This window comes from Seriola lalandi, unplaced genomic scaffold, assembly GCF_002814215.2.
Source record: "Seriola lalandi dorsalis isolate HSWRI2012SDOR001 ecotype SW California unplaced genomic scaffold, Sedor1 jcf7180002054140, whole genome shotgun sequence".
Classification (NCBI taxonomy): domain Eukaryota; kingdom Metazoa; phylum Chordata; class Actinopteri; order Carangiformes; family Carangidae; genus Seriola; species Seriola lalandi.
The window spans coordinates 3,551-13,550 of NW_019524693.1; the positions used below are offsets into that span (position 1 = coordinate 3,551).

The window sequence follows — 10,000 nt, forward strand, 5'->3', positions numbered from 1 at the left end:
GGGGGGTTGGCTTTACAATACAGGTGTGGCTCTTACAAGTCATGCCCCAGTCGCTCGATCTCCTCAATCAGGAAGTCAATGTCTGACCTGGTAGCAGCAGGGTTGGAGATGACCATGCGGAAGAAGTTGACCTTGTCTCCTTGCGGCTGGTAGCCCACCATCGTAGTCCCAGACTCCATCATCATGGCCTTGATCTTTGGGGCCACCTGTTGTGGAAAACATAGAGTGTTACCATCCAAACTCTGCAAAACACAAGCATGTGTGCACACACAACTGCGCTTTATTTTACCGTATGAATCCCTGAATCTAAGCAGATACAATAAAAACCTGTCTGAGAGGGCAGGGGAGCTAGAAACAAAGCTTAAAAAGCAGATTAATGAGTCATTACCTTGTGCAACCTCTCCCGCCTCTCTTCACCATCAGGTAAGCCTCGCAGGCTCAGTGGAATGTACCAGAAGCAGACGTTGGTGTGCTGCGGCTGTTAAGAGGAAATGGGAACAACATTTGTAATGAGCGCCAAATATAAAGTGCCTACTATAATTTCAGCTTTTCTTGTCAACATGTCAGCAATGCAAAATGACCCAATCAATCCTAAAACCAAGTTAAGATATTAAATGTATTGTTGGAGCCATTCATCGCTAAAAAAAAAGCCAGGTGTTGTGCAGGTGTGTAAAGCAGAAAAGCTCAGATAAGTATAATAAAGACAGTTTTCCTCCGTTGTTCCAGCAGATCATCTTTAGTATCAAGTGAATTCTGATTTATATTTATCTGATAGCTCAGTACAGTGAATATTCATGTGTTCATTTGAAAGATATTTGCAATTTATTTGCAATAATGACCTCACCTCTCCGTTAAACACCATCTCGAAGCCCTCTCTGTTTTTTATCTTATTGTAGAGGTACGCTGACAGATCCAGGCACTTGTCAATATGCTGCTCAAATCCTACTGTTCCCTTTAGGTAGAATGAAAAAAACAATATGGAGTTGTTACCATTGTATTTTAGATACGGCAGCATCACTGATAAAGGCAACGAATAACATATGGGTCTAGATAAATGCACACCTTTGCCTTCCACATGAGCCAGAACTTAAAGATATCAACATGCCGGCCGCACTGAATGGCCTTGTCGCCTGTGTCGTATGTAACATCGTACTGTTTATCTGGCTGGAAGAGGTAGCCAGCACACATGGAGTTGCAGCCTTGTAGTAATCCCTGAAATGGAAAAAAATTGTGATGAGAGATAAACAGGACAGTAAAGCAGAAAATTGTTTGTGTGTGCGTGGGATTGTGATTATTTGTGTACACGTGCAGTGGCAGTGTGTGCAGCGGGAAAGTGAAAAACATTCTCACCCTCTCCCTAACCAGAATGGCAGAACACTGCAGTGGCACTCCCATCATCTTATGAGGGTTCCAGGTGACTGAGTTGGCCCTGCACAGATATTGAAACAGTAAAAGCAGCTCTGTGAGCGTGTACGTCTGGGAACAGATGTGGTAATCTTAGAAGTACATCGACATTTTCAATTTCATTCCAATATCCATGCATGAGCTTTGTGAAAGGCATGGTTTGAAATATCTGTGGTCATTGAGCTGAGTACAAATTTGAAATTTTACACTTTTTTTGGCCCTCATTTCAAAAGGGCATTACAGCAAATCACTTTTTTCACTTTCATGTTGATTAGGGACTTGGGGCACCCTGGTCGCCAAGGGGCAAGGCAGGCAACATAGACATCAATTAGAACGATAACGAAGTGGAAGCGTTCTCTCTTCTTACATCTCAAAACAGCGTTCTATCCCATGAAGTATCTGATATTACCTGTTTGCATTCATCATGTAGTCGGATGTGTCCCATTGACAAAGGCTAGGGCTTGTCAAGCAGAGAAGGGAGGAGCATTTTTTTGGACGTTAGCACATGTGCATTGTGGATAGTCCTGGTATCTTTGACAAGTGACTTGCTATAGCTAGCTACAGACAAGTGTACTTGTCAAGCTGCCCTTGACTCAGCTTCCACCTCTCTGACATCAGTTATGATATTGCACGCATTCGCATTTGTGGATAAGTGACAATCACTCATTGAGATGGTGGTTAGTGGGTGGGAATTTTAAAAAAAAAACGTGATAAAGATAATAATAATTGACCTTATTTGCAATTGGAGACGTCCTATCAACAGTTTTACAGCCATCTTTTTAATAACGGTGGTCTATGGGGAAAATGTTTTTTGGGCAACAGGGATTATGTTTTTTTAGTTGCAACACCACGAGTCACCACTGAGACAAATTGTAACAGCGCCGTTGTATCCAGCATATTTTCTCAAGCTACTCTAGAGCCACAAAAGACATTATACAACCATCACAGGCTGAGCAGCACTGTCTGTGACAAGTAAACTGAACTTGATGTTTAAAATCAGCGGCGTGTGCTTTTAAAAAATGAGTTGTGTTCTTTTACCTCTCCACTCCATTCAGCTTGTGTCTGTGTTTTCTGGACATCAGCAAACCTCCTCCCCAAGCACCCTGCACAGGACGCAACATACTTATTACAGCACAGATTTATTAACTAATGGTGATGCTAATTACACTGCTTTAACAGGGGGCTGATATCTACAGCTGTTGTTATTTTTTTGTATTGAAGATTATCAATATTGTCTTACATCCACATGAAGCCACATATTGTACTTTTCACAGATGTCTGCAATTTCATTGATGGGATCAAAGGCTCCGTAGACGGTGGTTCCAGCGGTAGCATTCACAAACATCGGAACATACCCCTGCAAACCAAAAGCATGGGGGAAAAAAAGAGAAATTGGCTGAAATTCTGGGCTGAATTCAAGTTGTTATGCTCTTTTCCTCCCAGTGATTGTTGACATCAAAGAGATAGGCTAAAACACATTTCTCAAATAATGCACTCTTCCTGTCTGCGCCTATTGTTGGGGCATAATTGCTTTCCAATTTCTTCTAGTCTGCACATCACTTTGCCTTTGAAGCATTACTTCCAGGAGAGGTACTTAAGACCAGGGCAGCATCACATGTGAGCAGACAGAAGCATTAACCTTATTGAAATAACTTTGCTGTTCTGGCGCTTCCTTCTCTACAAGTAAAATCCACGGCTCTACAAATGTTTTTTATTGTATGGAGTCAATGACAGAAGCAAATAAATAAGCTAGTGGGGACGATGTCTGAGTCACATTTGCTGACATTCACCTTTTGCTTGGCCTCTATTACTTTGGCTTCCAAATCAGCAGGAATGACTCTCCCTCTGGAAAAGAAGATGAAAACATGATCCAGATATTTTGATCTTTTACCAGGATGTGTGCATGTAGGTTAAGTATAAAGCAAACCTCTCATCTGTGTTCAAAAGGATCAGGTTTTCTGTTCCAAAACCCAGAGCCGCACTGGCTTTCTTGATGGAATAGTGGCTCTGCAAAAACAGATGGTGATCAGTCACAATTCAGGCCGAAATGAAATGAAATGTTCACTTATGATACTGATATTACTTGTCAAACTCAATGTAACTGTACTACAGTGTAGGACTAACATGCTCTGAAGTGAAGAGGACCAGTCTGGGTGCAGCTGCCATGCCTTTGGTTTTGACTTCAGGAAAAAACTTGTATCTGGCAATCATCACACTGTACATGTTGGAGATTGCTCCTCCTGCAGAGACAGTGGAAAGTACACTCACTCAAATATTTTAATAAAGTACAATTTTGAGGTACTTTTATTTCACTTCAGGACGTCCATTCTATTCTACTTTATACTTCTTCTCAGTGACACTTGTGCTAAATGGAGATTCTGCAGCAACGTCCGTATCTGGAGGCCATCCAGGAAGAGTCAGAGCAAGAAGATGAAATCAGAGGAAGCAAAACAGGAGAAGGTGAGGCGTATTTTCCAACTCAAGTGGGTGTGGACACAGAGGAGGTAATGGCAGAAGATGAGAGTGAAGAAGAGGAAGAGGAAGAGGAAGGTGATGTTCCACTGAGGGTTTTCAGACCCAGGCGACTTTCTCGTTCCTCCAGCCAAGAGAATTTAGTTCAGATGCCACCTGCTAACAATCACCAGGAAGAAACGCACAATTTCTCAGTTGTGCACAATTGTGCGTTTTTACTCCACTAGATCGTACAAGCAAGCTTTAGTCACTTGTTACTTTGCAGATTCAGATCAAAACAAAACGTAATTGAGAAATAAATTATGATATATCAAAGGATGCTACCAGACAGCATATAAGTAAGTTAAAATTAATTAGTTAGTTAAAAGATGGCTCATGGTGCCATTCCTGCTTGTTCAACAGTTTGGCTCTTACCTGGAGAAAATATTCCATCACCCTCTCTGTCAGGCCAGCCAATGATTTCTCTCATCTTTTTCAGCGTCAGTTGCTCCATCAGTACAAAGACAGGGGCGATCTCATAGGTAAACCTGGCACAAACCAAAAAAATAATAAAAATCAGACCATATAGTAAAAGCCAAGGGAACCTTTCTTTCATTGCAAATTGAGCATACGGTTTAATCTTTACCTCGTATTTGTGTTTAGTTGTGTGTTAATTGAACAATAGTATATGATTAATAGAGTTTTCTCACTGCAAAATGAATTCAATTTCACCTTAAAGACAGCAGGAGAGACTGATGGGATCAATACGAAATACAGTGATATTTAACAACAGGCATTTGTATACTCTAATTTTACAGCATGCTCACTGAGCATGTTGCTATCTCTGTATGAATGGAGCAGATACAGCCCTCTGTGCACAGTCACACTTCAGTGACAACATCATCTCGTTGTTGCTGCAGGGAAATGAGACAGAAAATACCACACAGTCGTCTTGGGCTCATTGATAGAGCATCAGGAGTTGTGATGAGGTGTTTTTTTTGCAGAAAAGTAGTAAGAAATTTGATGTTTACCCAGTGAGAATATTCAAAATATAACAACAATGTACCTTTAATTGGATTAATGTTTATCGTAAACATTCCAGAAAGACTAAGATGGCCTGCTGTTACATTCACAAAGCAAAGTTGGTTCAGGTGCCTTAAATCTTGTCATTGCAGGACTGTTTTTCACACTTTAACCTCTTGAAGTACAGTATATATTTTTGTCTGTATCATCAAAGTACATTAAAGTCCCCTCTGCCTCAGAGAGGAGTCGATTTGGAATTACAGCAAAGACCGGCTCATCCATCTTCTCCAGACCAATATGCTTCTAATTGCATAAGTATCTGTCTATTCATGCAAAGAAAGTAAATGAATCAGTGGAACATTACAGAATGCCGCATTGTGCCCCACAGCATCTTGAGCACACGGTTCTTATATAGAGAGGGAAAAAATAAACAAGTCAGATGCCACTTCGCCGATGTTGCACATTAATTTCACCGCATTCATTCATGCAGACAACACTCACTCATTCTGATTATGTAAGACCTGAATGTGACTGTCAGTCTATTAGTGTCAGTCAATATCTGCCAGGGGTAATTACGGTTGATGGAGTAATTAATAAAGGTAAATTACAAGTATGTAAGCAACCTCCACCCTGTGGTTCAAGTCATCCACTGTGATGTTGCCAACAAAACACAAGCTAACTCCTTTGAGATGGAAGCCTGTGAAACACAGACTGATGACTGAAGGAAGAAGACCATAGGAAACAGGTCTGAGGACTGTTAATATAGGTTTAAGATTTTCAATAGAGACTTGTAATAAAGGTTTAAACTAGCATGACATCTGAATCCTTCCTTGTGTAGGTTTTACAAACTGTATTAATAGTTATAAAAGTATTTACCAATGCTTTATAGATCAGTTATAAGCCATTAATAAGAAACTTTGGGGTTGGAAGGTGGTTAGAAATACCTTTTTGTTGGCGTTAATCATTTCTATTTGTGAGTAATGCTGTTATTCATAAGTTGTTAATGAATCAAATTCAATCCAGATCCTCTGCACACCTTTTCTACAAGATAAATGGTCATACAGCCTAATCAGTGGAAGGGATTTTTCACATGGCGACAAAAAATTTGTTCTTATTAATGGCTCATAATTGATCCATAAAGCATTTGTAAATTATTTATAAACTTTACGACGTTACAACTTATAACCCCATTATAAAGAGTGAATTTTTAGAACCTCGTACTGAAATTGTCTCACAAAGTGTTTCAACTATTTGCACATAGATTTACTGTGATACTACATGTTATATTTACAGGTTTTCCCTGTTCAATGGTTAAGATTTTTTACAACATTTGATCTTTATTTAATTGTTTATGGTAATAGGAATGGGAGTAGGAATTGGAAGCACAGTAAGAACGAACCTCTTGGACCTCTTGCCCACCAGGGAGCCCCAGATCTCTCGTTCAAGTTTTACCTTCTTATTTCATCACCATCATCCAATAGCTACTGGTTCATGAGGTACACTTGTACAACAAAATGCAATCAGAATGCAACAACCCTGCAATAAGTTTTGCTCAACCATCATTTACATAGCTACATTAGGGAGCAGAATATTGCAAACACTTCTAAATGTGACTCTGCAAACTACACCCCTCTAAAACAGTATTCACAGCAACACTGCATTACATTCAGAAACATATGTTGTATTGCAGGGCTCCTGTACTGGTCTGCATAATAGTAGAGATGTACCTAAAGTATAGGGCAGTGTACATTAAAGTCATTGCTGGGTCGTGGTCATTGTTGCTCATACTGTGTACAGATGGTCTGAGGGGAAGAGGCTTTTTTTTCCCCTCCTGGCATTGTTATGTCACAGGAACTAGCATTACATGAAACAAAGACACCATGTAAACTGTGAATGTGAATCAATATGCAATTTAGTTTGCCTGCAGGGCTGAATTATGTGGCCACAGCCTGTGCGCAGGCCAACATCGACAATACTGCGGGGGAGTAGCTGCACAAATGTCTTCTTTTTGTGCCTTTTATTTTCTTGCTTGATTGACAGTCTATTAGAACATGCAGGGTATTCTTCAGGCAAAGACAGTAATTACTGTATGTCACTTTAAGTGTTCGTCTCACTCAAAGCCTCTCCTACATGGGCCGGTAAAAAAAAACAATGAGTACAAATAAGCTTATAAAAATTTATTAAATTAAATGACCCTAATCACCTCCACGATGGATCTAATTCTTATTACTTTCATCTCAGTCATTATCTGCATGACTGTATTTATAGAATGCAGAGATTATTTAAGGAACTACCTGATCAGGGACACTGTATCACAGAACTCACATGTTAGTGTTGGCTGTAGAGGTAAGCCACTCTCCCGCCAGCCCAACGATGTCTAATCCAGTGGACAGCTGGTTAAAGAACCTGGGGTGACCTGCCATTGATAGAGAGACAACAAAGCCACATAATCCCCAGAAAACAATTCATCATTTGAGAGAGAAAAGCCTTATCTGTAATCATTACACTGGCATGTAAACTAATGAGAGTTATTGATTGGAGCAGGCCACGCTGCGCCTTCAGGCCTCTTACCTGTTCTTACTCCATATTTCAGGGTGTCCCTGCAGTCCACCAGGATCTGCTCCAGAGACTCGGGCTGGTCGGAGAGCTCCAGGTTGAAGCCCTCCATGCCCTCCAGCAGCTGGTGGGGGTGGTGAAAGTCCAGCACCTTGGTGGATCTGTCGAAGGTCTTCCGGATGTAGTTGGTGAGGATTTCCACGACTTCCAGCAAGAACTGCATGGTTTGCTCCTCTCCATTTTTAGCAGGCAACAGATCTATAAAATAAAACACATCCTTTAAATCAGTGTTTGCTTGCTCTTGTGGTTTATCTAAGAATCTAAAGATTCCTTTCATGCTGAGAATTTTTACAAGTCTTTCTCACAAATTACTGTTAAATTCGATGGTGACCTCTGGGTTTCTCAGCAGGCTGATAATTACTTTTTCTTATTTATTTTGTGCAACTCTCGCCACAGTTTTTTTTTTAAACCTTGAGGAATAAATACCCATGCACCACCAAATGCATTAAAGGTAGCTTGTTTCATGATAACCAAGTATAGAATTATTTTTGCACAACTTCCATGTTTGGTTATTAGAATCCAGATTAAAAATCCCACACATTCTTGGACTTTATTTCATATTTTATGTTATATGCATCATGTTTAATCTTAAATGGAAATGATTATTCATCTGCATCGTTCTTCTCAAACTCACCTCTGGCGAACAGATTAGAGAAATCCGTCTCTGTGCGTCTGAAACGCGCTTCTCCGCCGCTGTTGTCGCAGGACAGCAGGTTCTTGGCTGTGCGCTCCTTGAAGGAACTCACAATCCTGCTCCTCTCCTCCAAACTGTTGTTCTTCTGCAAAAATCCTAAACGGTTACAAGAAGAAGAGGAGTCCGGTGGATGGTTACACTTCCCATACATGTTGAGAGCTGCAGCTTTTTTTTTTCACACCACCAGGCCCACTAATAGTTCTTCTCTCCCATTTCTTTCTTTATCTCCTATCTCTCCCTCCCTCTCTATCTCCGGGGATCTACACTGAACATTCTGTCTTTGTATGTGTGTATGTGTGTGTGTGTGTGTGTGTGTGTGTGTGTGTGTGTGTGTGTGTGTGTGTGTGTGTCTATGAGAAAAGGATCCTATGCTGCACTGGGAGTCCTATTTATGGGCGGAGGGCTCTGTGGGAGGTTGTGCCCGGTGACATCAGCACCAAACTCCAGCCAGGCAAAAACACATCGCTGTCATGTAGCGGCTGTAAATTCTTATTGAAGCTCCTCCGATAGTGCGCACTTCACTGGGCAGGAAACATCACAAGTAGTATAAGTAGTAGAATATAGTCCACAAGTAAATAATACAGAAATCCCATCTGAAAATTGTGCAGCAAGCGACTTTTGGGATTTAAAAAAAAACCAAAGCTTTATTTTCATTTTTTTTTTCTTTCATTGTATTTTACAGCTTTATTTATAATCCCGAGTAATTAAATGGCCTTAATGAAACCAGCGGAACGTGTCGGTCAAAAATAGAAAAAATGTGCTGCTCACTGTTGCATGACATTCACCATTATGGGGGATGTCAGTCCGTCCTTGGTTAGTATTGTATGAGACTGGAATAGACTCTCCAAAGTGGAAAATCCATCCTGCATAATTCCCTCTTCTATTTCATCAACTCCAGCTCAGAGTTGAATTGATGCTTTTGGGCATTTATTTTTTGGTTAAATTACCAAGCTCAGATGTGAGGGGGTAATTTAATCAGCTGAATAATATAAATATCAGCTAAATGGTTCATCCTTGTTTGAGTAATATTTTAAAATCCTATTCGTCCAGTAAGTAATTCGTGTTGTTTTCTATTGGGTCGTCGGTAAAAATGATGCAGGCCATGTAGCCAACAGTGATGCTTCTGGGCACTGAAACCCGAGATTGTACCTCCCCCTCACAATTCTTCTGTTTTTGCATAATGTATCAGAAAATAAAGGGAAAATACGAACTTACCACATATCTTCATTCCCAATTTTCTAGTACATCCATGAGCAACTCCACACCAAGCGTCATAGCCTAAAAATTATTTTTTTGTAAAAAAATAAACAAAAACAAAACAAAAAACAATTACATGGCATTAGAGATGCATAAAAAATCCTATCGGTGCACATTTTTAATGTGAACAATTGAATGCTGAAAATAAATGGTATGAGGTGGAGTAAAATAGCCACCGTGGGTGTCTGGTGTTTGGGGATTATTTGAACATTTAGACGCACTCCCCGGGCCCCTGGATCTGGATTAGCCTATTTCCACTATATGTAGGCCTAACCGTTCATGACCTAGGCCAGGACTTAAAATTAATTAGCCGTTTGGGATCCACGCCAGCCAAAAGATCTAAGTGAGTGAAAAGATGCTGGTTAAAATGCAAGCATCAGTAGACACGAGCCGGCTGCCCGGTGACAGATAGAGAATTACTGTGTTATCAAGGGCTTCCAGCCAGAGAGGGGATGGGGCACCTTGGATGGGAAGCATAGACGAAATCCTCAAAAGCAGTAATTTAGAGGAGGAGGGGGTGGGAGGGTAGGCGTGGGAGGAGGATAGGTGTGTGTG

At 40.6% G+C, this 10,000-nt stretch overlaps 1 protein-coding gene across 1 annotated transcript in view; it reads right to left on the reverse strand.

Moving 5' to 3' along the window:
- Positions 1-6: 6 nt before the first annotated feature.
- The window catches only part of LOC111653051 (glutamate decarboxylase 1), a 12,739-nt gene continuing 2,745 nt past the window's right edge, over positions 7-10,000 (reverse strand). The window contains exons 3-17 of the mRNA XM_023403505.2: positions 9,404-9,466; positions 8,129-8,284; positions 7,450-7,692; positions 7,204-7,294; positions 4,291-4,403; positions 3,529-3,644; positions 3,332-3,411; positions 3,195-3,249; positions 2,645-2,761; positions 2,443-2,507; positions 1,351-1,429; positions 1,063-1,212; positions 845-952; positions 389-478; positions 7-206 (exon numbers count right to left, since the gene is read on the reverse strand). Coding sequence (XP_023259273.1) covers positions 33-206; positions 389-478; positions 845-952; positions 1,063-1,212; positions 1,351-1,429; positions 2,443-2,507; positions 2,645-2,761; positions 3,195-3,249; positions 3,332-3,411; positions 3,529-3,644; positions 4,291-4,403; positions 7,204-7,294; positions 7,450-7,692; positions 8,129-8,284; positions 9,404-9,466 — 1,700 coding nt within the window. The 3' untranslated portion in view covers positions 7-32. The remainder of the gene's footprint in view (positions 207-388; positions 479-844; positions 953-1,062; positions 1,213-1,350; positions 1,430-2,442; positions 2,508-2,644; positions 2,762-3,194; positions 3,250-3,331; positions 3,412-3,528; positions 3,645-4,290; positions 4,404-7,203; positions 7,295-7,449; positions 7,693-8,128; positions 8,285-9,403; positions 9,467-10,000) is intronic.